This window comes from Corvus hawaiiensis, chromosome 26 (genome assembly GCF_020740725.1).
Source record: "Corvus hawaiiensis isolate bCorHaw1 chromosome 26, bCorHaw1.pri.cur, whole genome shotgun sequence".
NCBI lineage: Eukaryota > Metazoa > Chordata > Aves > Passeriformes > Corvidae > Corvus > Corvus hawaiiensis.
The window spans coordinates 9745517-9769531 of NC_063238.1; the positions used below are offsets into that span (position 1 = coordinate 9745517).

Consider the following 24015-nt stretch of genomic DNA (forward strand, 5'->3'; position numbering starts at 1 on the left):
GTGTACATGTGAGGAATCGCACAGGGTCAGTTTATCGTAAAATGTTTAGTGCATAATTTTTAGATGTAGTGGTCCATGAGAATAAGCAGAAGCTTCTACGGTTTGCTCTGAATTTCTCAATGAAAGTGAGACCAAAAAAAAAAGCCCCACACCTGGGTTATCATTAGGAAGGCTACAGTTCCCTTAGATGCAAAATTTTTGAATGCAATTTTATACTTTGCCAGTTCTAGTCTTCCATTAACCCACTGAAATGCCATTCAGATTCCTTTTTTCTCCATAGTACTGAAAAAATACCACAAGTGAGTTGGTAGAAAATGTCCAAACAAAAAATAAGAGGGAGAACCATTTGACACAGCTCAATGGAATGTTAATCAGGTCCTTAAGTTAACCACTTTCCTAGTAATAAGAGAGGGGGATGCAAAAAATACTTTCAGTCTTTGATTTCTATTGAAAAATTACATGTACCCCATTTTCAGAGAACTCTTAAGTGCAACAAATGGCAGCAGATATTTTCCTTATTTCTCTGAACATGAGAATTAAAAGGGAAAATTAATTTACATCCATGTGGTGGCATAGTGAAGTGAAAGCAGAGGAAATGTGACTTGTATCTTTTGGAGATAATTCACATGTTGATTCGTGTCACCCTGTAGAGCCACACAGCTTGGTTCCTCAGCCACAAACACTGGCAGTACACACCCCCAAAGTCAGCTGAGCAGCAAAGGAATATTGGTAGTGCCAACACTATAGTCTGAGCTCCCATTAAATGTTTAATTTAATCGAGTATTACTTCATCATGAAATACATATCTCATAGCCCAAACTGGTTTATTGATGGGGAACTTTTCCTCTGACTTGCAGTGACTTTGACCTACTTTAACAGTGTACTTGTGCTTTTTCTGGGGTACTCTGAGTGTTTGACCATACAGCCTTAAATTAGCAAGTTGACATTGAAATGCTGATTTACACCTGCAGTCAAATGGATAACACATGTTAAAGACTGATTGTCAGCAGCTCCAATACATTATCGCTTCATTCTCTGGCATTGTTGCTTGCCTTTATGGGATTTAAGGACAACATTGTGCAGCATTGTTGTTATAGTTATGGACACAGCTGTGGGGGGCTGACACTGTGTATGGTCTTTGTCATTTATCTAAAAGCTGACATCACTTTCAAAAAATGACTCTGAAAGTTTGGATGTTTAAATGTTGCTGTATATTTTAAGACAGCATTGGGAATAAAAAAGCTTTTTTGCTGGCATAAAAAAACCAAAACAGTTAACATTGAATAACTTGCTCTTCTGACCTTTTCACCTTAAGAAAGATTAATGGTGGTTTAGATCAGAACTTCCCCCCTGATCAGGGTCTGAATGCTTCAGGGATTCAGACAGACAAAGCAAGTAATTTCACCTCTAGGTCACCAGCACAGACCTATGGTGTCTCACTAGTGACCGCTAGATGATTGCTCGGCAGTTTATGTGCAACAGTTGGTGGTCATAATCCATTTTCCAATGGACAGGTCCCTGCCTCATGAAAGCTGTCACCAGGTGCTTATCCAAGCAGCGAAAAATGGGAATTAACATGAACAGCCTGAATTACATTTGCCTTGCACTACTAAAATCTCAGAGCCCCTGTAACGCCTGTTGCAGTGGATCAGTCCCTCTCCAGGAAGGATTGAAGCCGTGCCAGTGCTGTGCTGTGAGCAGTGGCATTTTGGTGTTCCCTTCTGGAGGGCTGCAGCCTCTGCTGCTTCTGCCTCTGGAGCACACAGGTCTCATTCAGGCACAGTCACAGTGGCACCACTTGCATTTAGGACATCCTCGAATGTCACGTCCCACAGCTTTCATGTAGCCATCTCCCAAGTTTAGTTCTTGGTGTGGTCAAGCTGGAGTACTTCATACCTACTGTACTTGTATTTTAAATGGAAGACCTAAAGTTAGGACTCATCAGTTGGTAAAACTGAGCACAGAGCTGGTGGGCAGGTTTTGATAGTAGGGTAACTGTGCCTTCTCATGTCAGAAATTATAATGTCACCAACCGTAAAGCCCAATTTGGGGGCCTGCCCAACAGAGCTGAGCTAAAAACACCAATGTGCCAGACAAAGGCATCACAGGATTGGCTGATGGGCACTAAAGGTCTGAGCATGTCCTTCACCAGGGACATCAGCATGCACACAGCAAGCCAGGCATTGGGAAAACCTGGTGTGTGTGCAGACATATGAGTACAGTTGTTCACAGCTGAGGTGTTGAGCCTGAGTATATAACATGGTTACACATTACAGAGAAAAAAGTTGGAGTGCTAGGATCTAGGAATCTAGGAGTTGAGAGGATACAGAAACATCAGACTTCAGGGGGACATCTAAGATGAGAATACGATTTTAAAAAATATTTTAAAAGACCTGAAGGATGAGGATTCTAGACTTGTGTTTTGTTATTAAGGAGAATGTGCCATGTCCATAGCAACGCCCACAAAAACTCCTTCCTGTTCTCTTTTGGGGTTTTTTTTCTCCCAGGGTTAGCTCTGTATGGTACTTTCCTAGTAGTGGACAGAGCAACTGAACAGATTGCAAGTAGAACCAAATTAATAAAGGCAAATGCTTAAGTGTAAAGGCTAATAGGACAGAGGAAAAGTAAAGATCATCAGTTCTACAAAAATCAGAGATCTCGGGGGCTGCTGCGTGACTTGAAAAGTACTGACCTCTATGTAGCTTATAAGCTTGAAAATCCTCTCTTATGTATTTACAGCATTAATTCCTCTTGTTATCTGAGGTGATCTACTTTAATCAGATTCCTACAAACAAGTCAAATGCTTACAGCAGAAGATCTTTGACACCCCTACTGGCAGCGTCAGTGGAGAGGACAAAGACTGAACCAGCAGGAAGATCAGATAAATTGCCTCATCTCAGCAAAAACTGGTTTAGGATAGTTGACATCAGAGTGTCCCTGCTCCAGACTCTTGCCTGTGTGCTTCATGGTCATTTGACATACTGGTTGCACAAAAGATACCTCAAAATAATCACATTTCAAAGACACAGCAATTCTGAAGCCTCCTCTGTCACAGTGCCATCTCCTGTGCTACCTTGCTTCTTCACACAGGCCGCATAACTTAAGTCTGGATCAAAAGGGGACTCCTAAATTTGGTCCTGCTTTTGTGCCTTTAGTGCACCTTCTACTTCCTAAGTTTCTAGTCCCGTGGCCTCCGAGTCCAAATAATGATGGTCATTGTTTTAAATTTAATCTCATTTTTACACAGAGTTTAGCCCAGAGGAGGCAGTGCCATCTGATACCCTCCAAAGACCTTTCATCCCCATGGAGCACATGTGTTGCATGTGGCAAAAGGAGCTTGATGGCTGTGTGAGGACACACTAGAGACATGTAAGGTGACAGCTCAGGTTGCCTTATTCTTTAGACTTATCCATTGGAGAAATCCTAAATATTTTGTGCCTGGTTACCCAAGAGTAGGTTTTACTGCATATGGTGTGAGTATGCAGTTGCAGTTGAAGCAAGAGGGTTACCACTGCCTAAATCCAGGAACCACAGGACAAGATTTGATTAATGTTCTTGTTTTCCCAAAACCAGTTATGTTTATAGCAGGAGAGAATAGTCCAAATAATCTTAAAATGTTTTAAAGGAAAAAATTGGGAGTGAAAGAACCCTATCCAAAAATCGTTGTGCTTTATCAGGGGAATAAAGACGTCACTGTCAATTAGCTTAAAATTAATAAATCAAGGACAAATGTAGTTAAAGATCAGCATCTTAATAAACTATTGTTGTCACAGCTCAGTTTGGACATATCGCTCCTTTGTTGACATTTTTAATGCTTTCTGTGGATTACCAGTGCATGACCAGTATACGAAAGCTTGTTAAGCCTCCACGTGCTCAACCTGGCCTTAGCTTTAATACTGGCTTAGTGCAATCTCTGCTGTTGGCACAACCTCTGCAGGCCTGGAACCTTGTGGTGCTGGGCATTGTGTTTCTACCTAATCATCATATGGACTTACTCAAGTGTGTTTTACAAGCTTAGGGCAAATTTGTGAATGCCCAATTATCTATATGTAACTTCTGTAAGAGAAGCCAACCAGGGGTTTTGTGGTTGGGGTTTTTTTGTTTGGTTTTTTTTTTTCCTTTTTTTCAGAATTCTGCAATATCTTTCTATAACTTTCCAGGTCTGGCTGGTATTTCCTTTCCTGGTTAGCAGACAGGCCTGTGCACTCATCTTTTCAAACTGCACAGCTCTTGAATCTCTCTCTCCTGGTTCCCTGTAGAGAATTTAAAGCTCAAAATGTTTTTTGAATGCCTCAATCTTATTCCCATTCAGGAAAAATCTGTTGCAGCAGCTTCTAGACAGATGCAAATTCACATGTTACTTTTGAAAATTCTTCACTTGTTCACAGACCTTTAAGCTGTGCGGTGGTACTTCAATTTTGAACTAATTTTGCTGTCTGCTACAAGTGTGAGGTGGAGTTACTAATAGTGTATCTGTCTCTCTATTCCTTTCATTCAGAGAAAAATAACAGATTATGTATGAGGAACTGACTTTATCATTTGCTTTTATGGTTGGTTTTCAGTTATTTGTGGTTGTAATTCTGTGGCCCTAAACTGAAACAAAGCAATTTTCCTTCCACAAAAATTGCTGCTGGCATTGCATCATGCAGAAGTGGTTTAGGGTAGATGCCTGCAGTATGCATGTGCAGTTTTATCCCATCTTATTTTTAAATGGTTATCTGCACATCCCTCTGGTACCCAATCCTATTCCAAAAATACATGGGGTTTATCCTTATCATATTGCCCAGCTAACAGCAAGAAATAGGCACAAGTGGCTCAGTACAGATTAGATTTGCCTCTTATGCAACAAGGTACAAGAGCCAGAGAGAAGCCAGAGACGTGCCTTGGGAAGAGCACTGTCTTCTGTGGGCCAGGGAATCCCTTGGCAATACCCCTTGCACATGTTGAGTACCAGGTTGCTTCCCACCAACTTCACTGGAAGAATACTGCATTGAAAAGGGATTCATTTGTTCACAGAGGCCAGGAAAAATAAGGTCTAGAGGTTTCTGATACTTATCTTAACTCAAAGTTTTAATTACAGTTTTTATAACCATGTTTTATTTTTTTTCATTTGATTCCTTTCAAGTTTACCAGCTCTGGCATACTTGGTAAACAGGACAAGCATCTACACTAGTTTCTTCCAAATATGTCCTAACAGATTCAGGCTTTGGAAAAAGCACCCTTGCCACCTCCTCAGAGACATTTCACCAGTTTATGGGATTTTCTGCCATTTTTACAAGGTTTGATGCGACTTCTGCTGGTTTTTTTTTTCCTTTCAGCCTCAGCAAACATTTCTTCTCTCCACCTTTCCCTCCTTCCTACCCAAATTTCCAAGAATTAAATACCTTCCCTGTCCCAGACCTGCAGATAAGGTTAGATGGGTGTTTAGTCAGACAGCAGGTGTCTGTTCTCATGTCCTGAGTTCTCCTCCTCCTTCTCAGTTGTCCCTGTTCACATTTGGTAACCTTGTTCTGGCACCAGGAAATGTTTCAATCCTTCACTATCAACACCGAGAGTGGGTATTTGGTAAACTGCTGTATCACAGCCCCCAGGGAGGAATTTGGATTCCGCGTGTTCACTTGGGAGTCTCCGGTCAAAGACATGCTCCGGTGCAAAAACTTCTTAGGGTCTTCTCATGGCTACAGTGGCACTGTGGGAATTAAGTTAATAGCTTATTCTTCACCTTAGTAGAGAAGGAAAGGTTTGAGCCTGGTTTCTAGACATTTTATCTAGTTTGGGGAACAAAGAAATTATTCACAGAGTCAAAAACTGTTTGGTTTTCTGCTCCTACCACAGACTGGAATAGGGAGCTGGAGGGAAATACCATGTGAGACTGTCTGATGTGGCTCTGCAAGTTCCTAGGTTGAATATTGTGGAGTATTATGTCTGTCCTCCTGAGCCCTGTTTTTCTGTCTGAAAGTGATGTCAGTGCCTTTCATCAGCTCTCTGTGCAGTGATTTGTCCCCAGAGCATCCTGTGCCTTGTAAAGGTGTGTACCTGCCTTGTAATGCAGTGAATGCCAGGTGGTAACCAGCTCTAGAGTCTCACTTCAGTTTCCACATCCCACCAACCCTCAAAGGATGAAGCACCCAATACTTGTTCTAATGTTAAAACCCCATCTATGATTTGAAAATATCTGTAGGTCATACCTAGAATTAGGAAAACAATGACTTAGGTCCAAAAGTGCCCCTCTTCTCATAGAACTCTGAATATCTGAAGCTGAAATAAAGGAGGGGTTAGATTTGTTATAGCTTTTTTTTTTTTTTTTATCGACTATTCAGTGTTGGTCTTCATTATTTTTTTTTATCCTTTTGAAAGCTTTTAAAGCCTCCTGCATAACCGCCTCTGCCCCATTCAGGGCTGAATGGACGGTGCGCTGATCTTTTTCTCGGTGGGTAATGGATTTGGGTTGATTGCTTGACACAGGGACAATAGGGGGGTAAACAATTGCCTTCGCACCCGTGCAGCTCCCCATCTGTTGAGTGCGTGCGCCTTCAGAGGCAGCCGGGCAGGGACAGATGAATGCGCCAGCCGAGCCTGATGTTAATGACATCAGTCATACAAGCAGAACATGTGGCGCAATAAATCAAAAACTAATTGAACTTTTGGTTGATTATATTGCCGTCCCACTGCCTGCTTCAAGCACGGCGCGGCTTCCTGGGACAATGCCGCCAGCCCCGCAAAGGCTTTGCTGCCCCTGGACAGCAGGAGCCTGCCCTGGGAGGTGACAAGTGACAACAGCTTCTCTTCGCTCACTGCTTTCTTGAAACAGCGATACCTTCCACTCAACCAAAATGCTTCCAGGCTCAGGATGGCTATTTGACCAATATTTATTATTTCAAATAAGAAACGTTCATCAATATGACAGTGACAGCCCATGTTCACTGGCACTTTCCATCTGGGACTGTTGGTGGCAGACCTCTATAGAAGAGGACAGCACACGTGTTAATTAATTGTTCTTGTGTTAATTAGACAGACACGTGGTAGTAATGAAGGCTATTCATTAGACTGATATAATTTAATATCATTATTCACACTTGAAAGTGCTCCAACTACATCAGTTGCTGGAGCCTGCAAGCCAAAATTCTCTGTCTTGGGTGTCCATGGCAGTATTAAGTCACCAGAAGTTGAGGGGGATGATATTCATAGAGGTGAAAAGGAACAATTTCTGATGGGAGTATTAAGAAATGAAAAGCTTTGGCAAGAAACCCCTTTATTGAAGTGCATAAATATGGGATTAGGCCCCAGAGCCATCTAGTCAGGAACCCATCTATGACTGAGACACCTTCCCTCCCTTTGCAACCACAGAAGTGTAGGGGGCATGGAGACCTATGCACATCTGCCTTTTGTAGACATCTGCTTTTGAAATTTTACTTTGAAATGCCCAGGATTCCAGTATTTGTTTATGAAATGAAAAGGTAAAGCACAAAATGCTTTTCTTAATACACCTAGAATCATCTCCTCATTATATATAGGGACCAAATTTTTATGGTAAATGTTTTAAAGTACACATTTAACTGAACTTATTTCAAAAATCCTTGCAGTACGTCTGTAAACATTTGTTTGCCTATAGATTAGACTTTAATTATTAGCTCTCTATTGCAGAGGTTTCTTCACACTGGTAAAAGGAAATGTAAAATAAAATGCTCCTATCTGAGTAGAGGCTTAAGTAACAGCTAAATTAAATCTTTGTGTTAATATTATTCATCGAAAGGCAGATGGGAGCAGAAAATGTTGCAATGAAGAATATGGAATGAGATGAGATCACAGCATCAGTCTGTCCTTTGTAGATCTGGACAATGATCACAGAGCCAGATTGGATTAGTGAAACCTATTTACCAGAAGTTCAGAGCGGTTGCATGAAGCTGAAAGGCAGTCAGTAGGGAGAGGTGGAAAATGCACCAGATTTACAGCTGCAGCGACGAAAATTTAGAAGTTTTCACCACTGTGATTTCATCCAAATGTGAGTACATCAAAATCTAACAACTGCTACGGTGCTGTCTTTTAGAGGGATGGGATGATTAGCAACGGGGAAACGTTTGAAGTGAGCAGCTCATCTGTTCTGCCGTGCTGTGCTCTGCCTGCAGCCCAGCACTCACTGCTGCTTTCTCGAGCTAATCCATGCAGGTGCTTCAGTATTATGGGTCTGTAAAATCTTTGCTCTGGCAAAATTGGGAGATCTGGAATCGGTGTTGCTGTACCTATGAGGTAACTGCTAAAGTGACAGCTTGCAACTGTGTGGCTTTTCTGTGTAATAGAAAAGAGAATTAAGTTCTGCAAGCAGTTAGAAGTGGGTGAAGTGCATGAATGTTGAATTTAAGTCTGCTGGCTCAATAAGTGGAACATTTCCAAAGCCATGCCCTGGAAATGAATGCATGATTAACATTAATTGCTTCTAATGAAGAGTAAGAACCGGACAAAGCCCAGCCTGCACTTGATTGAACAAATTAGTTTAAACTCAATGGCTGCATATTTCAGCAACAAGAAAGCAGGGAAAAGCAGGGAAAACAAATTGTGGGGCCAAATCAGATCCTTACTTGCAAGCTGCGAGCATGAGCTCTCAGCTGCTTAATTTTGGAATATAAGTGGAAATGACAGAGTGAACCATTACTGTAATTGTATTTGTTGCCCGAAAGCCGGGCTGTACGTACAAACATCCCTTTACAGGCAAATCCACCTACATTCTCTTCCTTCTCCAACTCTCTGCAGAAATTCGTGTTTGCAGGGACATCCTCGCAGCTCCACTGTTTGCATTGCTGCCATTGTATTCCCATGCAAGTGGGTCACTTCTGGCTACCTCTGTGATTCACCCTTCTTTCAATGCCTATTCAAGTAATTGCATGTTTGCTGGTGCTTCGACTTCCCTTTCATGCCTTGCCTTCCTTCAGCCCCTGTAAGCCTTTTGCCATCGTTCTGGCAGATGACAGGCGATGAGGGACTGTGAATCATCTGTACTCTGAAAGTAGGTAAATTTATTACTGTTAGGCACATTTATGTGTTGTTCGTTTTGCAACAGCCTGGGTAGCAGCTATAACAGCACAACAGCACTTGCTTCTGGTAGAAATCTCTAAAAACTGTACTCCTCACACTGTGTGGTAAAATACCTAAAGTACCAGAGAGACAAATAGATAATTCCTTGCATCACTAAACTTTCCTGCACTTGAGTGTTTTGCTTATGAGTAACTAGTTTAGTCCTCACACAGTGAAATTCCAGAAGTAAAGGTGATGGAAGCTGCTTTATAAACAACTTACAGCATATTCCTAGGTTTAAAAAACCCCAAACCACCTTCATTATGTTTGTCTGGCTTTCATCCCACACTCACCATGGTTTAAAATATAAAATGTGTCCTGCAGGAGAAGACAGTAAGGATCCCTGAGGATACCACACCGTGCAGAACAGACCATAATCGTACTGACAGCTTAGCACACTCTGGGCAGGCAAATAACTTACTTGTGATGAGTTCAGTGTGGAAGTGCCCTGTGCTGCAATGGGCTGCCCCAGGGGCCCTCCCATGTTCCTGTCCCGTTCCATTACAGCCACAGCACAGGCCAGAATTTCCTCTCTGGTGGGGTCCTAATGCTCGGTACTTAGATCCTCACTGGGGTGTGGAGGGGTGGCTGCTAGACACACACAGGCTCTCTAGGAAGAGTGACCTTGGTCTCGCTGCCAGCTCTGCTTGTAGCAGAGCCCTGGAAAGCCCAGTCACTTGTTATTCCTGCCATCTGAGGAGAGGAGTTTGGCTGCGGTAACAAGCAGCCTTGGATGACCTCCAGCTGCTTCCACAGCTCCAAAACTCTGCAAACAGTAATACATAGCAGCGATAAGCACTGCGAGTCCTGGCGTTAAATGTATGCCAACAACGTCAAGGAAAGCTCACCTGGGGAGTAGGAGTCACCCATCATCCTATAACAAACCTTCCGGGCTCTTCAAAGCCTTTGGATTATACACAGAGCCTGAATAGGAAACCCCCATTCACGTGCCTTGCCCCCAGGGTCAGCCTTTAGAAACGGAGTTAATTCTCCACATTTGGCAGCTTTTTGCAAGCCTGTTTCTGTCACTGGCAGCTAAATCCTGCAGCTCCAGTAGCCTGAACACAAGGCAGGGTAAGAAATGATGAGAGGGAGAGCTGGGAGTATCACAGTCTTTCAGGCCAGTTTCAAGTCTAACTCAAACAACAAGAGTTTAAAGAGCCTTCACTTAGTCCAGTAAAACTGTCACCCAAAACCAATTGCTTCAGTCCAGACAAAAACTTGGCTTATGGACCTGGCATCCTGTGTGTCTATTGGCTAGTTGTTCTATGATTTTGGTGTCTTCATGGATCTAAGAAATAAAATTGAGAAACAGACTTTAAGCAAAATGTCCCAAGCTAAATAACTGAATGGGTCAGTTTGAGGATTGAAAAAGAAAACTTTAGGCTTAGTGCAAATGTTGTGCTTTGGACATCATGCAGTAAAAGTGAAATAATGTCATGAGGGAGTTTGAGCTTATTGATAAAGCCTATAACTAGATAAAAATCATAATAGTCTCCAAGTTAATGTATACACTACTCATTTCCTACTGAAATATTGGCAGGTGGAAGGCCAGATCAAAACTGAGAAAGGAGTAAGAGTGTTCCTCCTGGAAGCCTATGGGAGAGGTGCAGAAACTGGGGATAGGCTGTTGCCCTGTGTCCACAGATGTCTGTATTGTAGCTAGACCATAGCTAGACCATAGCTAGAGCATGGTCTCTGAGACGACATCAAAGAAAACTTTCTTTTGGATTGTTTCAGCTGGAATCTTCCTTAAACCCTTTCTTGTTCCCCCTCTCTCCACCATGCCCCCAGTGTGCTCTTACAGAGGACTTTTAGAGGCACTTGTCCACCTCCACAGCATCCTGACCATGTTCCTGTTCTTCTTTTTGCAGCATGTAGTCCTGCCCGAAGACGAGGCAAAGCTACGCAGCACATCCTGACAAAGAGTGTAAGAAAAATCTCCTTTCCTCTCCCGATTTTTTTTAATTCTAGTTGGCTATGCTTACCCTTAAAAGTGCTGTGGGTAAATAGGAAGCAGATCCTTCAGGGTAAAGAAGTGCATCAGTGTCTGATGCAAGGAGTGGGCTGCAAAACAGAAAGGCGAGTTTCTGTAAAGCTGCAGTTTATTTACAGAAGCGCTTTGAAACAAAAAAAAATACAGTCTTGCCATGAAGAGCCAGTCAAAATGAACATAGTGGCTTATCAACACTGGCCATCTGAGGGAATCACAGACTTAATTCTTATCCATAGAGCCTTCACAATAATTCCAGAGAGACATGCAGGAATGAAAAGTAAACAAATCATATCAGTACACATGTTAATCAAGCAGCCAGTATCCGAGGGAATTCGGGAGAAAAACACTGTAATTTCGACCCTAAAGGTTGGCACTGAGCCATCCAGGGAGGAAGTTTGTCCCCTGGTCCTGGCAGTGCTTGCCTGCCCTTGCCTCAGCCCCAGTGCAGAGGGCACAGAGGAAGCTTTACCCACTCCCTGCAGGCGAGGCACCCCCAGATTCAAATAACCGAACATTTTTCATGCTCTGAGTAAATGTCTTGCAAGTTCGGGTGCTTTCACACATGGGTGTGAGGTTTCTTGCCTTCAGAGACAGTTTTCCCTCCTTAAATCTACTTGATCCATTCACAACCGCTTCTACAATCCTTTTAGCTGATTTGCAGGAATGACAGTCTCTTCTGCATATCAAAGTACTTCTTACAAGTTTGGGACTCTTCTACCAAAGCATTTCTTCTCACCACAGACCTGTCTCCTCTCTAGCACTTTGTTGAAGTATTTTGCTCCACGGTCTTTCCTTTTTCCATGCCCTTTCCTACTTCCCAGCTCCATCCTCATTTTTAGAGAGCCTTTTCTTTGTATTGCTGATTCCCTGATGTCCCCACAGAACTGTAAGTCCTCATTACCACACTTATCTGTGCACTGGAAAAAAAACTCACCACACTCACTCCCATCCCCTCTTTTGGTTATTAAAGCACATCACAGGATCCCAGTACATCACAGGACACCTGAAGTGGTCCCCAGGAAGAGTCAGTAACATGTCTGTCATTTTTTTGGGGTAGAAACTATGCATGTGTGTATTTTCCCAAATTGTGACGGTCTTGATTTTATTGGTTTTGTCCCACAGCTCAGGCGGAGATTTCAAAATTACTCTTCATTCCAAATGAGGATGAGTCAGACTGCTGGAGTGTTACTCAAAATAAGACATTTTGAGATATCCCGCTTTTATTTGTTAAACCTTTGGTGTATTTTGTTTTCCGTGTAATATGAAAACAGCAGAAATTGACCAAACCAAAAGTGAACTATTCTGACTTGATGAAACAGAATGCTTAGATAATTCACCTCTTTTTTTTTTTTTTTTTTTTTGACAAAATTTCTCATAGAACTATTCAGCTGAAAATTTTCAGCTGGCTTTCATCAAAATCAAGGGCAATTCTATGTCTGTTATCATGTTTCAAATCTCAGTAGATAGTTGTTTCTACTAAATGGAAGCATCTAATATTTAATTTGGATTGGATCAGCTGCTGTGGCAGCACTGTACTCGTAAAGGCCTAAGAAAATAAGATAAGAAAGTCCCTGTTTTGTTGCTGTATTTTAAGAGGATTGGGGTTTTTTTCCTTTGGGGTTTTCCTGACCCCAATTAAGGATGTCGTTTGATTGGCTCTTAGTCATGATGCAGGCAGCATCGCATTAGCAGTGGGAGCACCAAGCCTGAGGAATGGTCTGCAGCTCCAGCTACAAAAACAAGGATGGCTCTCAAACCAAAGTGACTGGCACAGTCACCTCTTAGACATTCCTCTTCTTCAGTGGGATGCAGCTGCTTACAGCTCACAAGTAAGGATTGAAATAAATTGCACATACTGGAATAGACGTGCCTGTGAGGAAGTTGTGATTGCCAATTTCTAGACCCACAGAAAAGTCTCAGAATGATTATTTATTTTTCACTTTTACATCTGCACCTGCAGTCAGAGCTGTAAAAATGCCTCAGCTGACATACAGTCTTCTGCTCTGGTGATTGCAGTGGATGCACAACTTTAATCCTCAGCAAGGACAAAAATAGCAACTAACGTGGACATCTGCCAGACTTTTTTTTTTTGCAGCAGAAATACTCAAGCAGTGTAGCATTAAGCGATTTAACATTCAAATTACTGACTGTGGGGGGTAACTTCCATCACATACAAGAACCCATCCCAAAAGCATGATAATGACTGCAGGAGGGTGACAGAAAGGCGGAAACACCTTTTATTTTAGCTGAGCATTTCACCAATATGTATATTTGCAGTTCCTATTGCCCTATTAAAAATTATTTCCAATGATAGTAGATCCTTCCCTTCTCTTCCCTTCTTCTTCTAGCCCCAAAATCCCTTGGGTAGAACTGTCTGGACACCTGGCTACTTTGCAAGAAAGTAGAAAATACCCCTATGCATGCTAGAGCTGCCATATTAAAAATTAGCTCAGCATTAGGCCATCAAGAAGAACTTAACTCTACAAATCTGGATTTTTCTCTGCTAACACGCATTTTGTTGTCCAGACTCTAACTTTCAAAGTTTTATCCAAAGCCAGATATTTCATTGTCACCTTTTCTGGATGGTTGTTGGTTGGCAGTGGATTTTAAGTCCTGGATCAGGATGGTTGGAACAGGCTCTCTGCAACCATCCTGTGTCCTCCGTGCCCCTTCCCTCTTAACACAGCTGATTCCGACAGTAGGCATGCCAGGCCTCAGTGCTCTCATGTGCATGGCAAAGAGAGTTTGCTGAGCTCTGGTTTCAGAGTCGGTGTCCTGCAAACAAACTGGGCCAGTCAAAGGATTTACAGGTTCTAAAAACAGTAGGTTTTTAGAGAGCAGTTTGCTAATTCCGCATAGTTCGGCTGACTCTGTCATTTGCACAGATTTAAATCTCCTGGTATGTCTAGAAAAGAAAAGTGACTCCCAGTTGATCCTTCTGCCTTACCCTAGGTACCCTAGAGAAATGTCAGCTCCATTTTAGATCAAAACCAAGCTACAGCAGGTTTAGTTTCCTGACCTAGATAAGTCTTTACATATTACAGTAATGGGTGAGGTAGCCAAAGTCACTGTGAAATCTTGAATTAGGAGATAAGGAACTCCCAAGTGTGCTACAACCAAATGCGGCAAAGATGTTCACTGAAGATATGTTATTGTCATGGGTTATTGTCATTCTTTTAAATTTTGTGCCTGCTTTGCTTTCTCCTAATTCTTATCTCACATAAGGTAAATAAGTAAGTAATGAGTATTTTGGACCAAACCACTACAGTTATAGAGACTGCACTGTTGTCTCCAGCTGTAATGGAAAATGAAACTGTAACTTATTTATACAGATTCTACTGCTTGAAGGCATTTTGGCATTACTGACATCATATGTAACAAGGAATCTCAAAAACATAGACAATGTGCCTAAATAATTCTTGCTATTAATCAAAATAAAAATCCTACTTCTTTTCCCCAAGCCATATTTCATTCTGTGCAACATGTAGGCAGAATGTTAAGTTTCAAGTCCGTGGTGGTTTACACTGATCAAAAAAGCCACTTTCAGGGTTAGAGGTGACTGCAGCCAGCATCCTACTTACCAAAAATGCTCTTTCCATGACAATGCAAAATAAGTGACCTCAGGTGTCTCAGCAGCAGAGGTTTGATGACATTTTCTGTCACACACCAGCTAAGTGTGTCCAAGAGCACTGGGCATTTTTCCAGAGATGGTGGGAAAAGATGAGCTTTGTGACGTTCCTTGAAAGCTGGAAGAGCTTGGTTCACACGAGGCAGACTGCAAGGACTGTCATTAGAGGCCCTTGCCAGCCACAGTCTCATCATATTAGTACTGAAGACAGGTGTCTCCACTGGTGTCACTGTGGTGAAGGGGGTGATGCCCTGGTAAGCAGCTTGCAAGGTTTGTGTGGTCAGGGCGTGTGTGGACACAAGAGCCTGCAGCCTACAAGGAGCTGCTGCAGAAGGTTGGGGAGGTGCTGGACCTGGTCCAGGGGCAGCTGGAGGGAGCCAATGCCAACAGCTTAAGCAGCAACAGGAGGCATCTCACAACCAGCATCACCCTCGTTTCAGAAACATTGGAGCAGTGCTGGGGCTTGGCTCTTTTGGCAGCTCCAGATTTGTGATCAGTAGAGCTGGGAGCCAGCTGCAGCCTCCTATGGCATCTGTTTGTCTTCAAGGACACCAGTAGTCCCTTTAACTTTAACTTAACACTGAGCATGTCTTTAGGTAGTTTACAGCACACAGAGTGTGTTAGGCTGTGTGTCAAAATCCACAGAAATAGGAGAAAAGTCCTGTTCAGCCTTGGATTAGGCTTTGGTTGCCTTACCTGCCTTTTCCAGAAGTATTTTTGCCTGTTGTTGGGCAGTTTCTGCTCCTCATCCTACTAGTCAGTAGGATTGAGGTAGTATAGCCTTCTCTAGACTCCTGAGGGTACATGGAGACAAAAGAGTTAAAAGTGGTCAGGTTGGGATTTTTCTTCTTTCCTGTTTTGGAAAACATGGGTTTGCATGTGGTTTTATGTCTGTGTAAAAAATCACCTACACAGAATATTGCAGATTAATGGCAAACTGAATTAAAACTTAATTAGAGGAAATGGACAATTTGGCGTGAGGGGACATACTTGAATGGGGTCTTGTTTTTATCTTGAGTGTGTGTTAGAAGGCAGAGCAATAGATAGAATTAAGGCTTTTTCTATGCCAGTAGTGGGCCGGTCAGTTGTTGGTCTCAGTCTTGAGACAAAATAACTATATTTGTATCTAAAACATGTAGACAGCAACTACCACTCATCAGTTAGATGCAAGTAACTGCTTTTCTCATGATCTTCCAACACAAGTAAGTCTAATAGGAAATACTCTGAATAGTTGCCATCTGTCTTGTTTCCTTGCTGGTTTGGATCTTCACCCTGTTTAAGTGGTTCTCTGTATGACAGCAGCAAGTCTTTAAGGAAGGGTGGAAAAACACCAACAAAGTATGAAACACTCTTTCCGTGCTCTTGGAACTTTGATCTTCTTGAGAAAACTCTTTCCAGACCATCCTGCATAACAGTCCTGATGAATCCATTTCCTTGAGGTGCATCCCTGGTTTTTCAAACTCACATTAGCTCTGGCCTCCCCAGTTGCCTGTGACAGCACAGTGAGTGCCATGGCTTAGTGTCTTATTGATTAGAAAAGAACTTGATTTTTTTCATGCCTGTTTTCAAAGACTGTTGGAGATATGAGGGGGAGGGCTGGTGCTCAAAGTTGCAGCTGTCAGTGAGTTTTGTTTGAGTGAGCTAATGTTTGTGAAAATTAATCTCTAGGAGCCCAATTCCTCACTGCCTCGTATTCTCTGTAGTCATTTACTAGGTACAAAATGTAAGTTCAAAAGACAGGACAGACCATAAGGAAACAGCACTTTTAATTCACATTGCATAAGTTTGACTGGTTTTCCAAGATGTGATGCAATAAGAAATTAAATCTGAGTTATCTCGGAGGCATATCCTATACAGTACAGTTTGGAAAAGAGCACGTTTCAGTCTCCTGAGGAGAATACAGAAAGGTGCAACTAAGTAGCTGGGTCCCAGAAAGACCCAGCAGGATTTTCCTATACTTCTATACAAAGCACAGAAGCTGGAGCCAAACAAAATCCCACAAATCCCTCAGTCCCCACCTGACAAAATCCCTTTTGGATGACAGTAAAGCAGTGGGAGGAACAAGCAGCCTTTCAGCTCCCCCATGACCTCGACAGACCACCTAATCCCCAGGGCCGGGTGTAATGGGGTGGTTTTCCTCTCCCCTGTAGGTGGTGGCCATATCGGAGCGCCAGCCCCAGCAGGGCGAGCTCCTGCAGGTGCTGTACGAGGCGAGGGGCGAGGAGGAGGCGCGGGGCGTGGGCTGCCTGCAGGGCGGGCAGCGGGGAGCCTGCCCCGCCAAGGGCGCTGCCCAGCACGGTAAGTACAGGGAAAGGGCTTTATTCCTCCGTGGCTGGAGAACATTTTTAGATACTGCAGTCTTCCAGTTTGCAGAAAAGCAGGAACTTTATTACGTACCTGAAGGATAATTCCATGCTTAAAATATCCAGAGGAATTAGTGAGATAATGACCGTGGCATTGCTCAATTTATTCAGAGTCATAAACTCACTTTATGCAGAGTCATAAACACTCCCTGACAATACTTTAGAGATGATAAATTGTAAATTATTGAGTTTGCCTGAGTCATCTTATTGTATAAGATCCCTGTTCAGTTGCTTAGAATTAGCCAGAACATAATCGTTTGGGATGAGATTTCAGATTCTGGATGTCAGCCACAGACCTGAATTTTTGGCAACCAATACTTGTTCAGCATATTTGTAAGAAACCATGAAGGAAAAATAGAGCTTGCCAATACAAAACCAAGGAGATGAGTAAACATAAACAGAGTGGTCATGCAGCTCCTCCAACACTGCTGTGTTATGTTTGGAAGACTGAAGCTGGAGCAGGGCTGTGCAGTTTCACATGGGATGGCCTTTTAATCAAAAATACCTTTTGCTCTCCTTTGCAATGTCACCCAGATGCAGGCAAGTCATATGCCTTTAAAGAAATCCCAATGGCATGTTTTTCCAAGAGAAACTGGACATTTAGGTGCTAAAAGGTACAAAATCTCTAAAGCAGGTCCATGAACATGCATGTTCCTCATATCGCCAGCCTGCAACCACACTGCACATAAGCCATCCCATTAAGAACACAGACCAGACAAGAGAGGGGCCTGGGAAACTGGGAAGGAAGGAACTGAGCCTGAGACCATAAGGAAAGATCTCAAATCAGGACCAGAGCCAAGATGTGGCTGAAAAAAGAACTGGAGCTTCAGGACTGGAGCAGGGACAGGAGGAGGAGTGGCTGGGACTGGCTACAGGGTAAAGGACGGCAGAGAGCCAGAGAGACAGAAGGGAGGGACTGCTGGTCACTGCTGTTAGGGGAGATGAGAGGTAAAGGATGACAGAAAGGTGCAAACGAGAAAAGCTGTAGGAACCTAAAAAGAAGAGCAGAAAAGGGGAAAACAAGTTTCATAGGAGGAGAAAGGGAAATGAGCATGCAGAACTTAGAAACTAAGTTTGAATTAGAACAAAAAACAAACAAACAAACAAAAGATCACAGGTGAGGCCATTAGCATGTTTGTTGCTAGCAGCAGAAATCCTGCACAAATAGCAAAGCAGGACAGTCCATTCCAGCATGTGAGAGGGTACTTCTGGAAGTGGAATTCATACTGCATCCAGCCACCACTGTCCTGAGGGGAGCAACTACAAACCTGAAGCCATGAGGACTTTCTTTTGCTTAGATATTTTGCAAAAATTTGCGAAAACATTATCTAATAAGAGGGATGGGCTGAAGGGAAGAATCCGACAGTATAAGAGAAAAAGAAAACCAAACAAAAAGAAAAAATATGGGCATTAGCTGAAGCACTGATGCCTGGATCCACTTGCTGAATACTGTTAGTACCTAATACGCAAGATGAGAGGAGGTAATTGTATTAACTTTGATGTGAGGGATACAGTAAGGTACCTAATGGAATTACTGGAGGGAGGGTGGAGCAGGAAGCAAGAAGCTGGTTAGGATATTTATCATAGTCAAATATTGCCCCCAGAAGGAGAAGACAGTTCTGATTGCCAAGTCGTGCTGGAGACAGCACTATAAGCAGCACCCTGGCTGTTTCCATATTTGCTGTCATTATTTATATTCCTTTGGTGGGAGCAGTAGAGAGGTCCACACTCCCACAGCCAAATAGGAGCATTTGGCTGCAAGAAAAAAACTGGCATCCCTCACTCATTTATTTCTTTGGCACAGTGAGCAGGAATGTCAGTGAGTATTTATCCAGGGATAAGTTATTGGATGAGCAATTACTTGAAACTGAAGGGTAACCTTCAGAGTTGAGGACAGCAGAGAGAGATGTCACTCAGCCACAGGCAAAAAGGTGGAAATCCCTCCCTGTGACAGGGCAGACATAGCACACATCACTGCCTAGGTTAAAATAACTCTCCAGGGCAATCCAGAAAGGAGAGAATGATCTCCTAGGCAGGACAAACCTGCAGTGGGGGCTGAGGAGCAGCATTTGGGCTCTTTGCCTGTAGAGATACATGAGTGTTTACAGAGGAGGAAAGGGCTCCCACTTAGCTTGGTCTGCTAAGGGCAGTTTTGTCATCTCATTCGAAAAGTCCAGGAGCAAGCTGAGAGACTTTCCAGAATGACTTAAGTAATCCCACAGTCACTTACTTTGACATCACAATAGATGATCATAGTAAAGAAAACTCTGCTCTTTTGGCTATAACCAAATCTGGTGGGACTATAACCTGTATCTGGGCTCTGTCCGTGTCTGTGTTTTACTGCATGGAAGGAGGTTTTTCATACAAGCTGTGCCAATGGGATAATTGCAGATAATATCATGTTTCTTATGCTTTGCAGTGGGAATTACTGAACGAGAGTCATCCAAGTCCTATAATCACCTGTTGGACGGAAAATCCTTGGTAAGCAAATAGAGCAAGACCAACTACCAATGCATCTTAAAACCTTGTACCTGTCAGCATGTCCCACAGTAACAGCATGTCAGTCTGTTGCAGTACCTGCAGATTTCACAGCCTTTGTTAAAGCTTGAAACATAATTTATGCCAGAGGATCCCTTAGCTGAGAGCAGAGGCATAGGACAGAGAGATGCCCCTCAGGGAGCAGGAAGAGTGGTGGGATGGAAACAGGCATGCTCCTCTTCTGGATACTCAGCCACCTGCAACAGCTGGGAGAAACTAGCCTCTTGTCTCTCAGGGAATTTCGCAAATTGGGAAAAAAATAATTTCTCAAGTGGCACAAGCATCAAATAATTTGTACTCTCCAGTTCACCAACCTGACATGATAATCTCAAAAGTCAGAAACTTCAATAAAGAGTTGATGGGAAAATTATTGTACAAAACCCCAAAATGTGTTCTCTAATAGACAGAAAAAATACTTTGGTTAAAAATTACTCACCTTTACTAAAATGCTCTCCCTCCCTTCTTTGTCTTACAACCCCCCCTAATTTTCATAGTCCTTGCATTTAATAAAAATGAACTTTTTCAAAGAGAAAAAATTATTTTGAATAGTTTCTGGCCAACACCAGACCATGCTATCAAAACTTTATGGCTTCAGAGACTCTTTTGGATGTCTGAAGCATGCTTTCTAGCTGATAGCTGGGCTACATGAGAAAAATGACAGTACGATACTTAAGGATGGCTCAAACTAATGTTATTCAGTGTAATGAATCTAATCAAACCTACCAATAATTAACACAGTTAAATTTCAAAGGATGCTTGCCAAAGTGATTTCAAACGTCTCTAAGTCTTAGGATACTTGAAAAACACATCTAAATGTACCCAGTCTCAGATTAATCCAAGGAGAAATAGCCCTAGAAAGCTTAAGACCAGTTATGGTAGTGACAATAATATGAACATTTTTTTCAGGATTGCAGGTAAATCAGTAAGTGTTCTTATTGCCTGAAATAATGAGATCACCTCAAAATTTTTGACTTTTTTTTCTGTTTCTGGGCAATTCACACTTTAATTTACCATCTTGGAGGATATGCTATTCTCAGAGACCTGTTTATGGGAAAGCGTGGCTCAGTTCTGGTGGGCAATTTAGGATCAAATAAGACAAGGAGGAAGTGGGTGATCAGGCACTTGTGGGGCTGTGGCAGAACTGGAGCATAACCAGGGCACCCCATACCACAGAGCAGCACCCAACAAACAGGGAAACATTTCTGAATGCCCAAGGAGCTGTGATGGCTGAGACATCTGCTTCCCAGGCAGCCGTAGAGGTGGAGACCTGCAAGAGACAGGCTGCTCAGTCTGCACAAAACCTCCCTGCCTCAGGAAGCTAAACATAAAAACTAGGGAATGAGAAGTTCTGCAAGCATCCCTTCTTTGACGGGAGGTGTAACTCTCGCTCATGCAAGGCCTGTGCTGAGCTCAATGAGAACATTCACGTGAGCAACTGGTAGTTGTGTGGGTGAGAGTGGGGCAGTCAAATCCTTAACCTGCTTTCTCTTGTTAAGAGATTTATAGTATTTATTGGTTTTCTTAAAACAGCCTCTTTCCTCAGATGAACCGGTCTCCCTACTCATCAGTGGTATTTCCTAATGATGTGCTTTATCCTCCCACAGATTCCTCCATCTCCAGTTGCCCATATCACAGTGAAAGCTGTGGCTGTCACAGGCTCGCCCACACGCAACCACGCTTCTGTGGAAGAGTAAGTCCCTTCCCACCCTCCAGCCATGCCTCTTACCTCTTGTTTCCCAAAGGCAGGGAGAGATTGGTAAAGGATATGCTGATTTTATTATCAGCCATGGCCATTTATACAGCTATCTCAGTGCCCATTACAGCTCTACTTTATCACTAGAAAAAAATCATCCTAATTCAAAATATAAGTATTTTTCCCCTAGGAAGTCTATAATATTTGCCCTAAAATGTAATTATAAAATGTAATTAATTTTAAAAAATTATGTCTTTAAATCTGATTAAGGAACAGCTTGACCACAGTACAAAAACACTCATCAGCAGGGAGTTAACCCAGACATGGATCTGGGTGGGATTTGAGATGCCACCATTGTCTCCTGAGGGACAGTAACTAGCTCAATGTCACAGTGTCCTCGCACTCCATACACTCCTCTCAACCAGTGGAGCTCACCAGTCCTGGGCACCGCCACATGGTCCCTGGAACTTTGGTGGAAGGGCCCAGCTCTCTCCTTGGGCAATCCCCCCGGTCCTTGTTGGGTGGCAATTGCTAGAGAGGATGCACTTAGAGTGGTCCCACTTGTAGTCCGTTCCCTTGTGTGCGTGTTCCCTCTGACACTGAGAGAACAAGGCCACCAAGCTGAGTGGTGGCAGCTGCAGCATCCAAGCCCCCAGACCCACAGAGCCTCTGCTCATTCCAGACTTACCAGTCCCAGGGATGGGCCAGGCATGGATACACCTTTCTAGCCAGGCAGCTCTTGGTTCTGAGTGCCCGGTCACCATCAGCAGGGAAGAAGGGCCGGGGAGAAGCCCTCTGTACACATCTGTGTTTTATTTGTTAGCCACAGGCAGCGCTGGAGGAAGACAACAGAGTATGACCTGGCCCTGCCTCCAGGGGCAGAAGCTTCCCTACCGCTGACAGGAGGCAACCTGTGCGGGACACCCAGCCTCCTGAGGAAGATGTGGATGAAGCACAAGAAGAAGTCAGAGTACCTGGGGGCAACAAACAGTGCCTTTGAGGCGGACTGATAAGGCTCAGCATCACTTGGAAAGGCAGAAGGTCCTTCAGCAGGACAAGGTATTTTTAGGATCCATGAGGGAACAGATGCAGCACAGCTCATCCAGGAAAATTATATCCTCTTCTTACTTGATGCCATTGCCTCAGAACAGTGGGAGAAAGGCTAACTAAGGTAAAAATGGTGAACATGATGCAGCTCAATGGCCTTTCCTTGTTGCATTACACTAAAATCCCAACTATCCCACTAGATTTACATCTTGACACAATGATGCTGAGACTACTGCTGACCCATTCACCATTTTCTATGTCCTGTCTGAATGAGCTCAGACTTGCACAAGAAAAGCCTGCCAAGAGGTTTGTGTATTCCTGCAAGGCAACAGGTTGATTACAGAGTGCCATTAAATCCCAGGGATCTACCACTGCTTGTCGTCTTTCCCCTCTCATATCATGAGATAAAAACCACACCTTGTGATATGCTTGGCTGAATGACACATGATAAACATCTTTTTTCCTTCAGTTTTGATGTTTCAAGTCAGGAGTAAAAGATGCAAAAATTCTAAAACAGTGGGCCAGAACTGAGCAAGTTTGCAAGCATATGTACCAAGTTTTGCTATATGGCAAGTGATTTGTGTTTTAAGGTGTCCTGTCAGATCAAACTATGAGCAACAGGATAACCTCAAGGGATACTTTCTGCTGTAGAACCTGCTTTTAAGTGAAATGCTAGTCAGCAATTTACCCTTTACCCACGTGGCAGAGAATATCACATTAAGTGCACAAAATACTGGGAGGAAGGAAAATTTGTAAATGGTGCAACTAGGTGACTATGTGTGAGATATTTGCATGTAAGAGACCTGTGCTTATGAATAGATGGATTTAATGGAACTTGCTTTAAAAAAATTTCTCCTTTTTTTTTTTTTTTCCCCAATTTAGAAATTCCCGGTCAAGTCCCCTTCAGCTTTTCTCCCAAAAAAGAACAGGACAGTTTTACAAAAAAAGCTTTCACCACTGTTATGGACAATGTTATATTAGTCATGAGCAGTGCTTGCCTTCTGTAAGTGCTCTCCTAGTTATTAAAAAAACCACTGGTTTCCCTAAATACAGAACTTTATATTTAAAGTTGGAGGAGGCGTATCTCCTGTTGTTCATAGTATTGATGGCCTCTAATCTAACTGCCAGTGCACCAAAGCGTAAATTAAAAATAAAGGTCTTACTCTGTGACAGTAGCAGAGGGAAGGAGCTCCCATCTGAAACTTGCTTGCCTGCAGCCAGTGCAGTGAAATGCACTGAGATGCCATCACAGACAGTGCCATGATAGTGAGGGGCAGCTGGCCCTGGTCAGGGGTCACCAGCTCAGGAGTACCAAGGGACCACCTGAATGGGAGGGAAAGGCAGCCAGGTCTTCTGACTTTTGGTTGAGTGGGGTGGAGCAGCACACAGGAAAGGTTTGCAGCTTAACATCCTGAGCAACCAAAGTTCATGGAATGGGAAAACAAATAGAGAAGCCCAATAGCTTTTACACAGAATATGTCCCTGATGGCTCCAAGGAGGGCAGCAGGGAAAACCTGTTTAGGGCTGGACATGGTGGAAGTGGTAGTAGGATGGGGATGGAAGTTCTTACTTTAAAAGGTACTGTGGCTTTTCATACTGCTGGAGCCAGGTCAGTCCAGAGTCTGCCAAGGAGAGAGAAGCACTACACCTTCATGAAATACCTCTGTCAGCCCTCTCGCTC

At 43.1% G+C, this 24015-nt stretch overlaps 1 protein-coding gene and 1 long non-coding RNA gene across 3 annotated transcripts in view; one reads left to right on the plus strand and one right to left on the minus strand.

Moving 5' to 3' along the window:
- Nucleotides 1-11138, minus strand: part of LOC125317180 — a 13198-nt gene extending 2060 nt beyond the window's left edge. The window contains exon 1 of the long non-coding RNA XR_007199959.1: nucleotides 11058-11138. This is a non-coding gene — a long non-coding RNA (uncharacterized LOC125317180). The remainder of the gene's footprint in view (nucleotides 1-11057) is intronic.
- On the plus strand, nucleotides 7840-22705 carry VXN (vexin). Of its 2 annotated transcripts, XM_048286877.1 has the most exons (7): nucleotides 7844-8002; nucleotides 10944-10999; nucleotides 16844-16945; nucleotides 16976-16991; nucleotides 19476-19537; nucleotides 21199-21284; nucleotides 22111-22705. In XM_048286877.1, exons 1-7 carry the CDS (start codon nucleotides 7936-7938, stop codon nucleotides 22295-22297), a joined length of 576 nt encoding a protein of 191 aa, XP_048142834.1. In that variant the 5' UTR covers nucleotides 7844-7935; the 3' UTR covers nucleotides 22298-22705. The 2 variants fall into 2 exon arrangements, with proteins under 2 accessions (XP_048142833.1, XP_048142834.1); XM_048286876.1 differs by having other exon boundaries at nucleotides 7840-8002; nucleotides 16844-16991.
- The last annotated feature ends 1310 nt before the right edge of the window (nucleotides 22706-24015 follow it).

Excerpts from the sequence above, each read along its gene's own strand:
- VXN (XM_048286876.1), top strand. The coding sequence starts at position 7,936 with ATGCACCAGATTTACAGCTGCAGCGACGAAAATTTAGAAGTTTTCACC. Across the intron at positions 8,003-10,943 it reads CACTGTGATTTCATCCAAAT|CATGTAGTCCTGCCCGAAGA; the intron begins GTGAGTACATCA and ends TTCTTTTTGCAG. Across the intron at positions 21,285-22,110 it reads AACCACGCTTCTGTGGAAGA|CCACAGGCAGCGCTGGAGGA; the intron begins GTAAGTCCCTTC and ends TTTATTTGTTAG.